This window comes from Clinocottus analis, unplaced genomic scaffold (assembly GCF_023055335.1).
Source record: "Clinocottus analis isolate CAN_PGR_092001 unplaced genomic scaffold, fCliAna1.0.p SCAF_2, whole genome shotgun sequence".
Taxonomy (NCBI): domain Eukaryota; kingdom Metazoa; phylum Chordata; class Actinopteri; order Perciformes; family Cottidae; genus Clinocottus; species Clinocottus analis.
This window is the reverse complement of record NW_027175931.1, coordinates 228,659-247,712: the sequence shown is the minus strand read 5'-3', so window position 1 is coordinate 247,712 and position 19,054 is coordinate 228,659. Positions and strand designations below refer to the sequence as shown.

Below are 19,054 nucleotides of genomic sequence, written 5' to 3'. Positions count from 1 at the left end.
GGGTCATAAAAAACAGAACAATAAAGAAAATACAAAGACTCTAAACAACATCCTATGTTCTTAGATCCTCACGTGGAGGATGAATAGACGTCATGTGACCAGAATAAAGGATCAATAGACGCAGCAGTCACATTATTAATCAGTAATAATAGATGAATAGACGCAGCAGTCACATTATTAATCAGTAATAATAGATGAATAGACGCAGCAGTCACATTATTAATCAGTAATAATAGATGAATAGACGCAGCAGTCACATTATTAATCAGTAATAATAGATGAATAGACGCAGCAGTCACATTATTAATCAGTAATAATAGATGAATAGACGCAGCAGTCACATTATTAATCAGTAATAATAGATGAATAGACGCAGCAGTCACATTATTAATCAGTAATAATAGATGAATAGACGCAGCAGTCACATTATTAATCAGTAATAATAGATGAATAGACGCAGCAGTCACATTATTAATCAGTAATAATAGATGAATACAGCAGCTGTGGACAGAAGAGAACAATATTGATAATAAAAGCATTTATCTTCATCATCTCTATCAGTGAAAAACCAAGAAACTCACATTTGAATCATTTTCTTTTTCATCATTTTCTTCACACTTTGCCTAATCTCCTGCATTTTAATACCATAAATTATGGGATGGAGCAGCGGGGGGACGATGAAGAAGTTCACACACGTGAGGACGGCCGCGGCTTCGGGAACGCGGTCGCTCAGCCGGTTGTAAATGACCCCGAAGAAAGAGACGGCGGAGAAGTTGACGAAGGTCACCAGGTGAGGGGTGCAGGTCCGCAGGCCTCTGGCCCGCGACGCCCCGGAGCCCCTGAGCAGCACCGGCAGGATGCGCAGGTACGAGCCCAGCACCAGCACGCAGGGGCACAGCACCACCCAGATGGCGGAGCACAGCCCGAACACGCTGACCGCCGCAGAGCTCTCGCAGGACAGCCGCGCCACCACCAGACTGTCGCACAGCAGCTTGTCCACAGTGTGTCTGCAGAGCCGCAGCCTGGAGGTCAGGACCACCTGCGCGGCCGAGGACCAGCCCAGGCTCAGGTACACCAGCAGCAGCAGCGCCCGGACCCGAGCCGGCGTCACAATGGAGCGGTACAGCAGAGGTTTGCAGATGGAGACGTAGCGGTCGTAGGCCATCAGCGCCAAGATGCAGAATATGCAGCCGCTGTACACGTTGATGAAGAACACTTGAGTCAGACACCAGGCCAGGCTGGTCCGGGGTCTGTCGGCCAGCAGCAGCCGGATGACGTGAGGGCAGACGGAGGAGCTGCCGGCCACGCCGCTCAGACACAGGTGCACCAGAAGCACGTACATCGGCCGGTGCAGGCCGGACTCCCGCCAAATCACCAGGACCAGGAAGAGGTTCACACACAGACAGGAAACGTAGAGCACGGATATACAGACCAGCAGAGCGGCGTTGTACCGGCGGAGAGAGCCGTAGGCGGAGAAGCTGATGGAGGCCGAAGAGCTGTTCATGCTGGACTACACCCGCTCCCGGCTGGACTTGGGTTCATGTCTCAGCATGCTTTGGGTCTGATATCAGACTAAGGCTTCCTCCTCCTCCTCCTTCTTCTCCTGGCTGTTGTTAAAGCTCTGGTATCCGTCTGTGGATTATTCCTCTGGGGTCCTGAAGGCAACACAATGTTTCTGAAGCTCTTAGCTGATGAAACATTGTCCGCCAGGGCTTTGTCACGTCACACCAGTGGTGGCCATCAGGGCCTCTAAGCCTTCTCTGATGGCCTAAACACAATCACTAAGTTATAGGTATTTCATGATGTAAAAGTTCTCCACTAATCCTCTCCATGTGTCATAGTGATGTCATCGTGTCATTGTGATGTCATCATGTCACTTCCTTCTTCCTCTGCTGCTCTGCCTTCAGCCTGCAGCTGCATTCATGAAGCTGCTTTTAAGAGTTTCATCCAATCAGATTCCTCCTCCTGTGTCTCTATGGGAGCAGAGCAGTTTAACCCTTTGCAGGTTAAAGGACACGGGGAGTGGACGTTGTGGTTGATGGTCAGTGTGATGGTCAGTGAGGCAGCAAGACTTCTGTCAACAAAACAGCTTCTAGAAACCTCTAGCTGTTAGCTAGCAGCTAGCATCTCACTTGCAGCCTGAGAAACAGACTTGCTGGTGGATTTCCTGATGAGGATCACAGAGGGGCCAAATATTATAAATATTCTAATTAAATAAATGAAAAAAAAGGATTTTTTTGGGGTAATTATTATTAATATTGGGCCTGGCAGACACACCGACAAACCAGCAGCACATTGCCATGAATGTCAACAGGCAGTCACAATTACTTTTCACAGCTAGAGTCCAGGTCAGTCTGAGTGGAGCTACTTAGCTGTCAGGGACAAGAACTTTCATCATGGTTTTACATTTATAAAATTATACCACAGAATTGCATGCTGGGAAGTCCTATCCAACTCCGTAGCGGAGAGAACATAAATGAGTTTAGGCTATCGGTCCGGCCCTCCATAATATTTTCTGTACCTCATGCGGCCCCCTGGGAAAAATAATTGCCCACCCCTGGTCTGGGTTGTTGTGGGGTTCTGGACCCGTTGCAGCGAACCGTCCGGTCTCTGTGCTGCAGTAGCAGCTGTGTTCATATCCATATCATATTTATATAATTTCTGCTGGCTTTCCTCTGATGTCATGTGTTTTGATGTTTGATTCAATTGTTTTAGACTCATGAATATGGATTTAAAATAAAAATCTGAGTGTTTTGAAAAAACATATTCAGCAGTTTTCGAAAAAAAAAAACATGAAACTTGTAAAAGACTCATGTGGACTTCCATGTAACATCCGTTCTAAATCCAGAATGATTGAGCATGTCCGCATGAGGGAAGGAGACTGTGGAGGACAGCAACATATTGTATTTAATCTTCTGTGAACGATGATACAGGGTACTGGGTGATACACAGGGTACTGGGTGATACACAGAGTACTGGGTGATACACAAGGAACTGGGTGATACACAAGGTACTGGGTGATACAGGGTACTGGGTAATATACAGGGTACTGGGTGATAAGGGGTACTGGGTGATACACAGGGTACTGTGTAATATACAGGGTACGGGGTGATAAGGGGTACTGAGTGATACACAGGGTACTGGGTGATACAGGGTACTGGGTGATACATGGTACTGGGTGATATACAGGGTACTGGGTGATATACAGGGTACTGGGTAATATACAGTGTACTGGGTGATACACAGGGTACTGGGTGATACACAGGGTACTGGGTGATATACAGGGTACTGGGTGATACACAGGGTACTGGGTGATAAGGGGTACTGGGTGATACACAGGGTACTGGGTGATACAGTGTACTGGGTGCTACACAGGGTACTGGGTGATACACAGGGTACTGGGTGATATACAGGGTACTGGGTGATACACAGGGTACTGGGTGATAAGGGGTACTGGGTGATACACAGGGTACTGGGTGATACACAGGGTACTGGGTGATATACAGGGTACTGGGTGATACATAGGGTACTGGGTGATGTACAGGGTACTGGGTGATACACAGGGTACTGGGTGATAAGGGGTACTGGGTGATACACAGGGTACTGGGTGATACAGGGTACTGGGTGATATACAGGGTACTGGGTGATACACAGGGTTCTGGGTGATACACAAGGTACTGGGTGATATACAGGGTACTGGGTGATACACAGGGTACTGGGTGATACAGGATACTGGGTGATACACAGGGTACTGGGTGATACACAGGGTACTGGGTGATACAGGATACTGGGTGATACACAGGGTACTGGGTGATACAGGATACTGGGTGATACACAGGGTACTGGGTGATACACAGGGTACTGGGTGATACAGGATACTGGGTGATACACATGGTACTGGGTGATACAGGATACTGGGTGATACACAGGGTACTGGGTGATACACAGGGTACTGGGTGATACAGGATACTGGGTGATACACAGGGTACTGGGTGATACAGGATACAGGGTGATACACAGGGTACTGGGTGATACACAAGGTACTGGGTGATATACAGGGTACTGGGTGATACAGGGTACTGGGTGATACACAGGGTACTGGGTGATATACAGGGTACTGGGTGATACAGGGTACTGGGTGATATACAGGGTACTGGGTGATACAGGATACTGGGTGATACACAGGGTACTGGGTGATACAGGATACTGGGTGATACACAGGGTACTGGGTGATACACAGGGTACTGGGTGATACAGGATACTGGGTGATACACATGGTACTGGGTGATACAGGATACTGGGTGATACACAGGGTACTGGGTGATACACAGGGTACTGGGTGATACAGGATACTGGGTGATACAGGGTACTGGGTGATACAGGGTACTGGGTGATACACAGGGTACTGGGTGATACACAAGGTACTGGGTGATATACAGGGTACTGGGTGATACAGGGTACTGGGTGATACACAAGGTACTGGGTGATATACAGGGTACTGGGTGATACAGGGTACTGGGTGATACACAGGGTACTGGGTGATATACAGGGTACTGGGTGATACAGGGTACTGGGTGATACAGGGTACTGGGTGATACACAGGGTACTGGGTGATACACAGGGTACTAATGGACATTGGTTTGATCAGCGACACTTGGAACATCGGATGGACGTTCAAGGAAGAGGGTAGTTTCAGACGAATTGCGGACGGAATTGATAATGCAGATCCTCCATGAAGGTCACGTAATGCATGGAATAAGGCCGGTCAAAGCTCAACGTATTTATAGCCAAGTCCAAAGTCCGAAAGTAATCCAACCACCTACGAAACCTTGTCTGGAACTTGTGGTCAATCACCTGGCGGGCATTTGAACAAGAAGCCCTGGCACCTCCCCAGCGTGCACCTGACAAACTGAACTGTTTGAGTCTACTTAGTTGTGTCATTCAAGCTGGATGCGCCAGAGAAAGGGCGGGCTTTTCTCCATGGTTTATCTCCCTGCATACAGTTATATTTTCCACCATCCACCATGAAAAAAAATCTCTGTTTCTGCTATAAACTTCTTGTGGAAATCCACAATGACTAAGCTTAGCCTGTGTTTTATTAAAAAAATGTAGTTTCGACACCTCATCAGAGATTCCAGATGGAAGATCTCTGTACGTCTGTAGGACATAATTTTGGTATGAAATACAGAAATGGAAATATGAATTGTACACACATATTAGGTTTGACTCATTATAGATATCCAAATGAACGATTATACAAGTCCTTACTGTTTGTTTGTACCTTTACTAATATTAAGTATCTAATTAAGTCACAACATTGCTGACGTCAGTTTGAGGAATGATGTCCGTCTGGCTGTGGGCGTCCTCCGACAGGAAAGTGTGAAAAGAAGCAGTGACAGAGCTTCAGTTCAGTTAGGAGGGACTCCGACTCCAGCAGGTCCTCAGATACATGTTTACACTGTTATGTTAGTGTTGTAGAGACTTTAAATTACAGAATCGAGTTTGGTAAAGTTATTCCAGTAGTTTTCTTGATAATAAATGTTTTTGTTTTCTTTTGGCTTCGTACAATTAGTGTTTAATATTCCAGCTACACATAGCACATAACAAATGTAGAGTTATACTAGAACAAAATGTAACTTATTGGAATTAGTTTGTTCTATCAACAGTGTTACAACCACTTTATGAAGCAAAAGAAGATCATGATGAACTCCACTCAGTTTTTATATTTCACACTTAGTGCCTACTTTGACACAGGGGCTTTAAAATACTTATTTTTCATGCTTATTTTGTCTTCATATGTTGTAATTATTTGCACTAATGTGTTGCTCATTGTGGTTATCTGTGTGAACAGAAGCTTACATGAACCTATGTACCTGTTTCTGTGCAGCCTGTTTGTAAATGAACTGTTTGGTAGTACAGGGTTGTTTCCATTCCTTCTGGTTCAGATCCTCTCTGACATTCACACGGTTTCTGCTCCATTTTGTTTCCTGCAGAATTTCTTTCTACATTTTTATGGAGCTGTAGAGTTCAGTAGCTTAGCCGTGATGTCTTATGACAGATATCTTGCTATCTGTTTCCCTCTGCAATATAACACATGTATGACATTTGACAAGAGCACTGTTCTTATTGCTGTGACATGGCTTTTCCCTTTACTAGTGTGTGTTGTGATGACGTGCTTGAGTAGCTCTTTGCAGCTGTGTGGGAACATCATTAACAAAGTCTACTGTGATAATTACTCTTTTATCAAACTGGCCTGTTATGACACAACAGGTAATAACATCTATGGCCTCTTTATTACTGCTCTCTCCATCTTTTGTCCTCTAACCCTAATCGTGTACACTTACACTAAGATCTTTAAGGTTTGTTTCTCTGGTTCTAAGCAGACCCGACAGAAAGCTGTCAGTACCTGCACACCTCACCTCGCTTCTCTGCTCAACTTTTCTGTTGGTGCTTGCTTTGAATTATTACAGAACAGATTTAATATGAACAATCTACCTAATACTTTGAGGATTTTGTTATCATTATATTGGTTTACATGCCAGCCACTTTTCAACCCCTTAATGTATGGACTAAACTTGTCCAAAATCCGTATCATTTGTAAAAGTCTTGTCTTTGCTAAAATGTAGGCCTCTGTTGTCAGTGCCTCCCAGCAGATTCAAGGGTTTACCAGACATTGAGGATGTATTTGTGGTTGTGGAAGGTGTAAAGTATGACAGTTGATATTCAGCTGCACGACTTCTGTGAATTCACAAGTAATAGATAAACATGCCAAGTTAAGGCACATTTTCTTATCATATTGTAATGATAATTCCACAAAGACTTATTAAAGAATGTGATAAAAAAAAAACAACAACAAGAAATGTGTTTTTATTGAAAGCAAGGCTGATTTAAAGATGCAAATCAATTATATACATGGGAGACGTTGATATTTTCTCAATCTGAAAAACGATAGTTTGCCAATAATCAGAAATGGCTTGAATGGATTGTCATGATGTGTAATTTTATGTTTAAAGTCTTGAACTTAGTTTGAACCAAGATATCTCCTCTGGTGTACTGAGAAGAACATTCTATTATATTAGAATTAATACAAAACTGTGTATTATTATATTAATATTTGTGACAGTTATATTGTGTTACAATGTGCGGCAATGTTCCTTGCTCATGATTACATATTCTGTGACTAAAATGGCAGTCCTACTGTAAGGCTTAGGGTTGGGGTTATGGTTTTAAAATAAGGAATGAATCAGTCAAACATGTTCTGGGTTTTCTTTTAAACTTTACTGAAGCTTTGAACATCGAACCAGACAAAAGAAAACAAACTTCTCTCTTTTTTCTTCTCCCCTGACTTAACACTATGCCGATATCTACTATCAGACCAAGACCTGCACCCGGACTTAGTGAGACCTGTCTGGGTCTGTTTGAGTGATGTGGATCCCCTACAGGACCAGGACCTGCATCCGGACCTGTACCCGGACTTGAGGGACCCTGTCTGGGTCTATTTGAGTGAAGTCGACCCCTTGCTACTTTTGGAGTAAAATCCCCCCACCCTCGGAGAGAAGAAAAACTTTTTTTTAAGTACCTCGGCTATTAGATCAAAGTTAGAAAAGAAATGTAGAAAAAAACTTGTCGAGCTCTCTAGAGTACCAGGGGTCTGAGATCTGGAGTACCAGGGGTGCCAGATTAATTGTAAAAGAACAAACCCCAACTTTTTTTTTCATTATCTTTATAGTGCGCCACTTTAACAAGCGTGAGAAAATGACCTCTCGCATGATTTCAGAAACACAGTTTTCAGAGAAAATGTTACCAGGAATTAAGGGCTGTAATTCACAAAGATGCATCTCCACCGTGAGCACTCCTAAACTCGATTGACAGGTGGTCAATAGGCGGTCTATGGACTGAATTAAATACAGTTAAGTGGAAAAAAGGTGTTTACAAAAGTACAGTTCTTTCAGGACTTTAGGGCCTCATCGTCGACAAAAAAAGAGTTCACAGGGTGTGACATGATTCCCGGAGGAATTTTTGATCATTTTGGGCAAAAAATAGCAGCCGCAGCGGCGGCTATTTTTCGGACATTATTTGAGGAGGACTGCCTCTGAGTAATTGTCGGACTGAAAATGAACTATAGACCACCGCCGGACGCCCATGATCATTATCGAACTAGCGAGCTTGCGCGGGCTGCGCCCGACATGGATCATGTTGAGACGAGTGTCGTGGGGCCTGGCCAGTCGTGGAAGTGAAGCCAGCTGGACCTGCTGCTACCGAGACCCAAGCCCGGATAAGCGGCTGATAATGGATGGATGGATGGATGGAGGTTGAACTTCTTCATCGGTCTCATAATTAAGATTATCCTCTGCTGAGCCTTCTTTGTAATGTTCAGGTTCCATTGAGGTCCTGGATCATGGTGGAGCTGATGTTCAGCTCCCACAGCGGAAGGACAGCACAGTGTTGACTGATTGATTATGATTGATCAAGTGTTCCATATTAATCTTGTTAATTTTACGTTATTGTATTGTTTATTCATTCGTTATATGGTTAGTCCGAACATATTTCATTTACAAAGAACCTAATCATTTGATTTGTGTGTATATTAAAAAATATGTCCCTGTACACCATGACAAGAAACTGTAGTGTTTCTTCTTTTTCTCCAGTTAATCTCCCAATTTTTGCTTTTTAGCCATCAAACCTGCCCTACATTTTTTCAGAATCATCTTAAGACCATTATGATGAAAACCTTTTAAAAAGGTGGGTTTTCCTTGAACAACCTTGACGTGGTATGGCGGCCATTACAGGCCCATTTTGTACAGTTTGCCAAGAAAAGGAAGTTGTTGTAACTCCAAGGTACATTATCCAATCTGCTCCACATTTCTCATGCATAGTGTTTGTTCAGCCCTGAACACAATTCCGTACAAAATGAAATCCCATGTTACAGCGCCACCTACTGGCAAAAGGAAATCACACGTTTTTTTACTTTGATGTATTACTTTTAGCACATTGACCAGATCAGTCTCACATTGTGTAAATAGAGCAATAACACATTGATAATACTTCATTATAAATATTGTGACTTCTTATTCAACACTATTGCCGTGGCAATGCATCATTCCCCATGACAAAAAATTTCTCCGTGGCTTGGAATGAACAAAACCTCATTGAACTTTGACTTATACTTTAATACTTTATTTATTTAATGTGGACTTTACACTGGCATTAGAATTTCTAACACATATCTATAGCATGGCATGGCAGACATAATATCTGAATAATTGCATTAGTTGATTGTTCAATAATAAAGTTAGAGAAATAAAAATGGTGAATAACAGGGAAACAAAATTTTAAAAATTATTAATAAAAGAAAAATGTAATTAAATTGGGGCCATTTGGGATATTTGAATGATATTGGAATTTCCTCATGTACCAAACCATATATTTCATTTGTATATTACTTATTGGTGTTCAATACATCCAAATACAGCAGTTTGGGGCTTTTATTTATAAAACAAGCTATGATTTACAGTTTTATAAAACAATCGCTCAGTCTGTTTAGGCAGCCCGTTTCAGTTAGAACCACAAAGCACGAATCTGCCTTTAAACCTTCAACACTGAATGTTTAGATCAGGAAAACTCTTTTTTGTCCTTTACGTTGCATTTAAGAAGAGCCATTCCTTGGCGAGTGTTTTGAATCCAGAACTTTAGAGGATGAGATCCAACTGAAGAGAGGATTCAATTTTAAACTTTAGGTTTGAACTTTAGGTTTAAACTGGAGCAAGACTTCTGAGTGAGGACAGAACTTGTGCGTTAGTGTTTGTTAGTTTATAATAATACTACTAATATTTTTACATAGTCAACACAGAAATAGTAAAAGCAATAAAAATACATAACATAGTGTAAAGCAGATTAAAATAGATTAGTTTATTCTAGTGTGTGATGAGGTGATGGGCGCAATGGGAACTATATCTCTAAAAAAAACATTGAAATTATTAATTAAAACATTAAACAATTAAAACATGAAACAATATTATGCAATCAATATTTTGACAACAGGACGCAGAAACCCGTCTCTTCGTTCTCTCAAACCCTAAAAACATTCCTGACTAAATGCAGCACTTGGAGCATTACTGTTTATAAGCTCATAAGTGGGTTTTGCACATTTAAGATCGTCTCCATGAGAATAACAGCTCAGTAAATGTAATATATTGTCAGCGTTAACAGCGGGCATCACCAGTGAGGCGTCCGGTTACCGGTCGTTCCGGTTCGGTTCACCTGCTCGACGCTTCAACACCGAGCGAAACAACAACCCTTTACACACGAGGCAGATTTTAGACATCTTCAGTCCGTACATCACGGGGCTGAAGAGCGGCTGGCATGTCAGGAAATACAACGATAAAACTATTTTCAGTATCCTGTGCACACCTGTCATATCAAACCTGCTCTGTGACACTTCAAAGCAAACCCCGAAGGAGAAGTTGAGCAGGGCGGCCAGGTGAGGCGAGCAGGTGCTGAGCGCTTTCTGCCGGGTCTGTTTGGAGCCGGAGAAACAAACTCTAAAGATCTTAACGTACGTGTAGAAGATGACAGAAACAGGACCAAAGACTGTGAGGAAAGTTATGATGAGCCCGTAGATGTTGTTCACGCGGGTGTCGGAGCAGGCCAGCTTCACGATGGAGTAGTTCAGACAGTAAACTCTGTCGATGACGTTCCCGCACAGCTGCAAAGGAGCAATCAAAGAGATCAACACCACAATGGTCAGAAAGGAGTACAACCATGGGACAGCGATGAGCAGGGCCACCTTGTTAAAGGTCATCTGGGCGTTGTACTGCAGAGGGCAACAGATAGCAAGGTATCGGTCATAAGACATCACGGCTAAGTTAGAAAACTCTACAGACACATATGAATACACACAGAATATCTGCAGGAAACAAAATGGAGCAGAAACCGTGTGAATGTCAGAGAGGATCTGAACCAGAAGGAATGGAAACAACCCTGTACTACCAAACAGTTCATTTACAAACAGGCTGCAGAGAAACAGGTACATAGGTTCATGTAAGCTTCTGTTCACACAGATAACCACAATGAGCAACACATTGGAACCAACAATTAACATATACAAAGACATGATGATAGTAAAGTATAAGTATTTGAGAACTCCAGTGTCAAAGTAAGCAGGAAGTGTGAAATACAAAACCTGTGTGGAGTTCATCTTCATAAATCCTTTGAAACATCAATAGGCCCGTTAGAAGACATTACATTATCATCATGACTTTTCTTTTAGAAGCAAAGTTCAACAAACCTTAAACCGAAACATTTCATAAGAACCTCACTGTTAATGTGCTTGTTTAACAAATTATAATATGGTATTTACTTACTGTCAGAAATGAAACATATGTAAAAACATGTTTACAGTCAACCTAAAGAGTTCATGTCACTGTGAGTCTTTTTAATGAGCTGGAACTCTGCATCTTCTACAGTAGAAAGCCCACATCAGCTGACTGACCTCCTCAGAGAACCAATCTTGCTGTTCTCTGATTGGTCAAGAGGAAGTTAGCAAAAACTTGATATGAAGGAGACCGCCTCCTTTTTGTAGCGAAACAATAAAGAACTATTTCACCCCAAATGTACCGTCTGTATCTGAATTATTCTCTTTTCTTTAGAGAAAACCCAGTTTTTTATCTGTAAAATGTGATCCGGCATCTCACAGAAAACAGCTGCTGAGACGAGGAAACCCAAACTTTTAATACTTGGAAGATTTGCAGATGGTTGTCTAGAAGATCTTTAGACGAATACCAGACCCGGTATAGGGTTACCCGACTTAGTTCACCCATGTGATTCGGTGTTAGACGGGGTTCAGATGTAGGAACTTGAATGTGGGAGGAGTTAGCGTCCTCTGATCCCAACCAACAGGCCTTTTGGAACAATCAATCTCTAACTGGGCTCTCTGAGATGAACCTGTGGTGGAGGGGGCGTGGTTTGGCTCAGCTGAAGGGGGAACTGTGGGAAGAGGCTCAGGGGCCGGTATCCCGGGAAGAGGCCTAACTGCTCTCAGCTGGAATGAATGAAATGAAAAGTACTTTATTAATCTCCAAGGTAAAATTGAACTGTGTGAATAAACTGTTTTTCTCCTTGACCTGTCAAGACAGTTAGAAAGAGCGACGACACGTTCTACCTGAAGCGCTCTACCTGAAGCGCTCTACCTGAAGCAGCAGGCCGAGCAATGGGCTATCGGAGAAACCTTGAAATTGTCGCAACAAATAAAGAAACACTTTGAAACACTAACAGGTAACATGGACCTTGTTACCAAACTAAACGATGCTCCTTCCAGAACAGACAGAGCTGGAACTCAAGGCCCAGTCTGGGAATACCAGGGTTAACCACCAGGCAGAGGGTTAGGGGTAACCACCAGGCAGAGGGTTAGAGGTAACCACCAGGCAGAGGGTTAGAGGTAACCACCAGGCAGAAGGTTAGGGTTAACAACCAGGCAGAGAGTTAGAGGTAACCACCAGACAGAGGGTTAGAGGTAACCACCAGGCAGAGGGTTAGGGTTAACCACCAGGCAGAGGGTTAGAGGTAACCACCAGGCAGAGGGTTAGAGGTAACCACCAGACAGAGGGTTAGGGGTAACCACCAGGCAGAGGGTTAGGGGTAACCACCAGACAGAGGGTTAGGGTTAACCACCAGGCAGAGGGTTAGAGGTAACCACCAGACAGAGGGTTAGGGTTAACAACCAGGCAGAGGGTTAGAGGTAACCACCAGGCAGAGGGTTAGAGGTAACCACCAGACAGAGGGTTAGGGTTAACAACCAGGCAGAGAGTTAGAGGTAACCACCAGGCAGAGGGTTAGGGTTAACCACCAGACAGAGAGTTAGAGGTAACCACCAGACAGAGGGTTAGAGGTAACCACCAGGCAGAGGGTTAGAGGTAACCACCAGACAGAGGGTTAGGGTTAACAACCAGGCAGAGAGTTAGAGGTAACCACCAGGCAGAGGGTTAGGGTTAACCACCAGACAGAGAGTTAGAGGTAACCACCAGACAGAGGGTTAGGGTTAACAACCAGGCAGAGAGTTAGAGGTAACCACCAGGCAGAGGGTTAGGGTTAACAACCAGGCAGAGAGTTAGAGGTAACCACCAGGCAGAGGGTTAGGGTTAACCACCAGACAGAGGGTTAGAGGTAACCACCAGGCAGAGGGTTAGAGGTAACCACCAGGCAGAGGGTTAGAGGTAACCACCAGGCAGAGGGTTAGAGGTAACCACCCGGCAGAGAGTTAGAGGTAACCACCAGGCAGAGGGTTAGAGGTAACCACCAGACAGAGGGTTAGAGGTAACCACCAGACAGAGGGTTAGAGGTAACCACCAGACAGAGGGTTAGAGGTCACCACCAGGCAGAGGGTTAGAGGTAACCACCAGACAGAGGGTTAGAGGTAACCACCAGGCAGAGGGTTAGAGGTCACCACCAGGCAGAGGGTTAGAGGTAACCACCAGGCAGAGGGTTAGAGGTAACCACCAGACAGAGGGTTAGGGGTAACCACCAGGCAGAGGGTTAGAGGTCACCACCAGGCAGAGGGTTAGAGGTAACCACCAGGCAGAGGGTTAGAGGTAACCACCAGACAGAGGGTTAGGGGTAACCACCAGGCAGAGGGTTAGAGGTAACCACCAGACAGAGGGTTAGGGGTAACCACCAGACAGAGGGTTAGAGGTAACCACCAGGCAGAGGGTTAGAGGTAACCACCAGACAGAGGGTTAGAGGTAACCACCAGACAGAGGGTTAGAGGTAACCACCAGACAGAGGGTTAGGGGTAACCACCAGACAGAGGGTTAGAGGTAACCACCAGACAGAGGGTTAGGGGTAACCACCAGACAGAGGGTTAGAGGTAACCACCAGACAGAGAGTTAGAGGTAACCACCAGGCAGAGGGTTAGGGGTAACCACCAGGCAGAGGGTTAGAGGTAACCACCAGGCAGAGGGTTAGAGGTAACCACCAGGCAGAGGGTTAGAGGTAACCACCAGACAGAGGGTTAGGGGTAACCACCAGACAGAGGGTTAGAGGTAACCACCAGGCAGAGGGTTAGGGGTAACCACCAGACAGAGGGTTAGAGGTAACCACCAGACAGAGGGTTAGGGGTAACCACCAGACAGAGGGTTAGAGGTAACCACCAGGCAGAGGGTTAGGGGTAACCACCAGACAGAGGGTTAGAGGTAACCACCAGACAGAGGGTTAGGGGTAACCACCAGGCAAAGGGTTAGGGGTAACCACCAGACAGAGGGTTAGAGGTAACCACCAGACAGAGGGTTAGGGGTAACCACCAGACAGAGGGTTAGAGGTAACCACCAGACAGAGGGTTAGAGGTAACCACCAGACAGAGGGTTAGAGGTAACCACCAGACAGAGGGTTAGAGGTAACCACCAGACAGAGGGTTAGGGGTAACCACCAGACAGAGGGTTAGAGGTAACCACCAGGCAGAGGGTTAGAGGTAACCACCAGACAGAGGGTTAGAGGTAACCACCAGGCAGAGGGTTAGAGGTAACCACCAGGCAGAGGGTTAGAGGTAACCACCAGGCAGAGGGTTAGAGGTAACCACCAGGCAGAGGGTTAGAGGTAACCACCAGACAGAGGGTTAGAGGTAACCACCAGACAGAGGGTTAGAGGTAACCACCAGGCAGAGGGTTAGAGGTCACCACCAGGCAGAGGGTTGGTCTCCAAAAAGGAGAAGAAGAATGTGGTGTAAATATAAATAGAACAGCACTTAGCTGAATATCACTTGACTAGATCAAATAATATTATGTATTTAGTTGTTTTGTCAAAACTAAATGTTTGATGAATGTAAATACATATTATATATATAATTTCTGCTTGCATTCCTCTGATGTCATGTGTTTTGATGTTTGATTCAATTGTTTTAGACTCATGAATATGGATTTAAAATAAAAATCTAAGTGTTTTGAAAAAACATATTCTGCAGTTTTCTAAAAAAAAAACATGAAACTTGTAAAAGACTCATGTGTACTTCCATGTAACATCCGTTCTAAATCCAGAATGATTGAGCATGTCCGCATGAGGGAAGGAGACTGTGGAGGACAGCAACATATTGTATTTAATCTTCTGTGAATAAATAAAGTAAAATAAATGATGAAAACTAAACAGCAATGTTCAGTAGTTACATAGCAACCACCAACTAAAACACAGCCATTTGAAGTAGCTCATTAGGTTTTTCATGTAATGTCATTTAAAAACACTTCTGAATAAGCTAACAAGTCACAAAATAGACCTTAAATCTTTAAGAATAGAAGCATTCAAAATCTGTAAAGGATTCAAATCAACTTTATTTACATGTTTAATTTTACATCATCAAGGACACATTCAATACACACATTACAGTTATTGTAACTGTCTCATCAGGGTGTCTCGTCTATGAACGATGACTCAGGAAGTACTCTACATTCTTTTACCAAAGACAATACTTTTACATATGATGCGAATTTTTGTCAAATTCAGTCCGTACACTAAAGGGTTGAAGAGCGGTTGGCAAGTGAGAAAGTATAGAGATAAAAAGATGCGCAACATAATGGGTGCTCTGCTCATATCAAACCTGCCCTGCACGATTTCAAAGAAAACCCCGAAGGAGAAGTTGAGCAGAGAGGCTACGTGAGGTGTGCAGGTACTGACAGCTTTCTGTCTGGTCTGCGTAGAACCAGAGAAACAAACTCTAAGAATCCTCACGTAGGTGTAAAGAATCAGAACAATAAGAGAAAATATTACTGTGAACATATAAACAAGTCCATAGACGTTATTGACCGTTGTGTCATAACAGGCCAGTTTAACAATGGCGTAATTGTTACAGTACACTTCGTTAATGGTGTTCCCACACAGCTGTAAAGGGGCACTCAAAGACATCATGACAACAGTTGCAAACACACTGTACAACCAGACAAACACAGACAGGATGGCAACCTTACTGAATGTCATCTGTTTATTATAATGGAGAGGACAACAGATAGCAAGGTATCGGTCATAAGACATGACTACTAAAGTAAAATATTCAACACTTCCATAGAAATGAAGACAAAATATCTGCAGGAAACAAAATGGAGCAGAAACCGTGTGAATGTCAGAGAGGATCTGAACCAGAAGGAATGGAAAAAACCCTGTACTACCAAACAGTTCATTTACAAACAGGCTGCAGAGAAACAGGTACATAGGTTCATGTAAGCTTCTGTTCACACAGATAACCACAATGAGCAACACATTGGAACCAACAATTAACATATACAAAGACATGATGATAGTAAAGTATAAGTATTTGAGAACTCCAGTGTCAAAGTAAGCAGGAAGTGTGAAATACAAAACCTGTGTGGAGTTCATCTTCATAAATCCTTTGAAACATCAATAGGCCCGTTAGAAGACATTACATTATCATCATGACTTTTCTTTTAGAAGCAAAGTTCAACAAACCTTAAACCGAAACATTTCATAAGAACCTCACTGTTAATGTGCTTGTTTAACAAATTATAATATGGTATTTACTTACTGTCAGAAATGAAACATATGTAAAAACATGTTTACAGTCAACCTAAAGAGTTCATGTCACTGTGAGTCTTTTTAATGAGCTGGAACTCTGCATCTTCTACAGTAGAAAGCCCACATCAGCTGACTGACCTCCTCAGAGAACCAATCTTGCTGTTCTCTGATTGGTCAAGAGGAAGTTAGCAAAAACTTGATATGAAGGAGACCGCCTCCTTTTTGTAGCGAAACAATAAAGAACTATTTCACCCCAAATGTACCGTCTGTATCTGAATTATTCTCTTTTCTTTAGAGAAAACCCAGTTTTTTATCTGTAAAATGTGATCCGGCATCTCACAGAAAACAGCTGCTGAGACGAGGAAACCCAAACTTTTAATACTTGGAAGATTTGCAGATGGTTGTCTAGAAGATCTTTAGACGAATACCAGACCCGGTATAGGGTTACCCGACTTAGTTCACCCATGTGATTCGGTGTTAGACGGGGTTCAGATGTAGGAACTTGAATGTGGGAGGAGTTAGCGTCCTCTGATCCCAACCAACAGGCCTTTTGGAACAATCAATCTCTAACTGGGCTCTCTGAGATGAACCTGTGGTGGAGGGGGCGTGGTTTGGCTCAGCTGAAGGGGGAACTGTGGGAAGAGGCTCAGGGGCCGGTATCCTGGGAAGAGGCCTAACTGCTCTCAGCTGGAATGAATGAAATGAAAAGTACTTTATTAATCTCCAAGGTAAAATTGAACTGTGTGAATAAACTGTTTTTCTCCTTGACCTGTCAAGACAGTTAGAAAGAGCGACGACACGTTCTACCTGAAGCGCTCTACCTGAAGCGCTCTACCTGAAGCGTTCTACCTGAAGCAGCAGACCGAGCAATCGGCTATCGGAGAAACCTTGAAATTGTCGCAACAAATAAAGAAACACTTTGAAACACTAACAGGTAACTTGAACCTTGTTACCAAACTAAACGATGCTCCTTCCAGAACAGACAGAGCTGGAACTCAAGGCCCAGTCTGTGGATCCCAGGTGGCTCTTTCCACAAGTGACACAAACAGTCTCTGCTGCTTGTCACATGAAGGCTGCACATCGTCCAGAGGACCCTTTGTGGATCATGATGACCCTCACACCCATCTGCCAGAACAGGGTGTTGTGAGTCCAACAGAACATGGTTAGGGTTAACAACCAGGCAGAAGGTTAGGGGTAACCACCAAGCAGAATGTTAGGGGTAACCACCAGGCAGAGGGTTAGAGGTAACCACCAGGCAGAGGGTTAGAGGTAACCACCAGGCAGAGGGTTAGGGTTAACAACCAGACAGAGGGTTAGAGGTAACCACCAGGCAGAGGGTTAGGGTTAACAACCAGACAGAGGGTTAGAGGTAACCACCAGGCAGAGGGTTAGAGGTAACCACCAGGTAGAGGGTTAGGGTTAACAACCAGACAGAGGGTTAGGGGTAACCACCAGACAGAGGGTTAGAGGTAACCACCAGGCAGAGGGTTAGAGGTAACCACCAGGCAGAGGGTTAGAGGTAACCACCAGGCAGAGGGTTAGGGTTAACAACCAGACAGAGGGTTAGAGGTAACCACCAGGCAGAGGGTTAGGGGTAACCACCAGGCAGAGGGTTAGGGTTAACCACCAGGCAGAGGGTTAGGGTTAACCACCAGGCAGAGGGTTAGAGGTAACCACCAGGCAGAGGGTTAGAGGTAACCACCAGGCAGAGGGTTAGGGTTAACCACCAGGCAGAGGGTTAGAGGTAACCACCAGACAGAGGGTTAGAGGTAACCACCAGGCAGAGGGTTAGGGTTAACCACCAGGCAGAGGGTTAGAGGTAACCACCAGGCAGAGGGTTAGGGTTAACCACCAGGCAGAGGGTTAGAGGTAACCACCAGACAGAGGGTTAGGGTTAACCACCAGGCAGAGGGTTAGGGTTAACCACCAGGCAGAGGGTTAGAGGTAACCACCAGACAGAGGGTTAGAGGTAACCACCAGACAGAGGGTTAGAGGTAACCACCAGGCAGAGGGTTAGAGGTAACCACCAGGCAGAGGGTTAGAGGTAACCACCCGGCAGAGGGTTAGGGTTAACCACCAGGCAGAGAGTTAGAGGTAACCACCAGGCAGAGGGTTAGAGGTAACCACCAGGCAGAGGGTTAGAGGTAACCACCAGGCAGAGGGTTAGAGGTAACCACCAGGCAGAGAGTTAGAGGTAACCACCAGGCAGAGGGTTAGAGGTAACCACCAGGCAGAGGGTTAGAGGTAACCACCCGGCAGAGGGTTAGGGTTAACCACCAGGCAGAGGGTTAGAGGTAACCACCAGGCAGAGGGTTAGAGGTAACCACCAGGCAGAGGGTTAGAGGTAACCACCAGGCAGAGAGTTAGAGGTAACCACCAGGCAGAGGGTTAGAGGTAACCACCAGGCAGAGGGTTAGAGGTAACCACCCGGCAGAGGGTTAGGGGCAACCCTCAAGCAGAGAGTTAGTGGTATTTAGGTTTGGTAGAGTATGTGGCCTTCATGTGAAGGTCACGGGGGCACAGGCACAAGGGTTCTTCTGCCTAAGGG

At 44.4% G+C, this 19,054-nt stretch overlaps 4 protein-coding genes across 4 annotated transcripts; 1 reads left to right on the top strand and 3 right to left on the bottom strand.

Annotated features, from left to right (window-relative positions):
- Positions 1–577: 577 nt before the first annotated feature.
- Positions 578–1,504, bottom strand: LOC137790224 (olfactory receptor 56A5-like). The gene has a single exon (XM_068584227.1). The coding sequence runs from the start codon at positions 1,502–1,504 to the stop codon at positions 578–580; it is 927 nt and encodes a 308-aa protein (XP_068440328.1).
- Positions 1,505–5,699: 4,195 nt separating this feature from the next.
- LOC137790949 (olfactory receptor 4B13-like) lies at positions 5,700–6,626 on the top strand. The gene has a single exon (XM_068585573.1). The coding sequence runs from the start codon at positions 5,700–5,702 to the stop codon at positions 6,624–6,626; it is 927 nt and encodes a 308-aa protein (XP_068441674.1).
- Positions 6,627–10,234: 3,608 nt separating this feature from the next.
- LOC137791061 (olfactory receptor 11A1-like) lies at positions 10,235–11,203 on the bottom strand. Its single transcript, XM_068585766.1, has one exon. The coding sequence runs from the start codon at positions 11,201–11,203 to the stop codon at positions 10,235–10,237; it is 969 nt and encodes a 322-aa protein (XP_068441867.1).
- Positions 11,204–15,423: 4,220 nt separating this feature from the next.
- Positions 15,424–16,356, bottom strand: LOC137791058 (olfactory receptor 4B13-like). Its single transcript, XM_068585763.1, has one exon. It carries the CDS (start codon positions 16,354–16,356, stop codon positions 15,424–15,426), a length of 933 nt encoding a protein of 310 aa, XP_068441864.1.
- Positions 16,357–19,054: the final 2,698 nt, after the last annotated feature.

What these genes read in the sequence shown, in the direction of transcription:
- LOC137790949 (XM_068585573.1), top strand. Translation starts at nt 5,700, where the DNA reads ATGATGAACTCCACTCAGTTTTTATATTTCACACTTAGTGCCTACTTT.
- LOC137791058 (XM_068585763.1), bottom strand. Translation starts at nt 16,356, where the DNA reads ATGAAGATGAACTCCACACAGGTTTTGTATTTCACACTTCCTGCTTAC.
- LOC137791061 (XM_068585766.1), bottom strand. Translation starts at nt 11,203, where the DNA reads ATGAAGATGAACTCCACACAGGTTTTGTATTTCACACTTCCTGCTTAC.
- LOC137790224 (XM_068584227.1), bottom strand. Translation starts at nt 1,504, where the DNA reads ATGAACAGCTCTTCGGCCTCCATCAGCTTCTCCGCCTACGGCTCTCTC.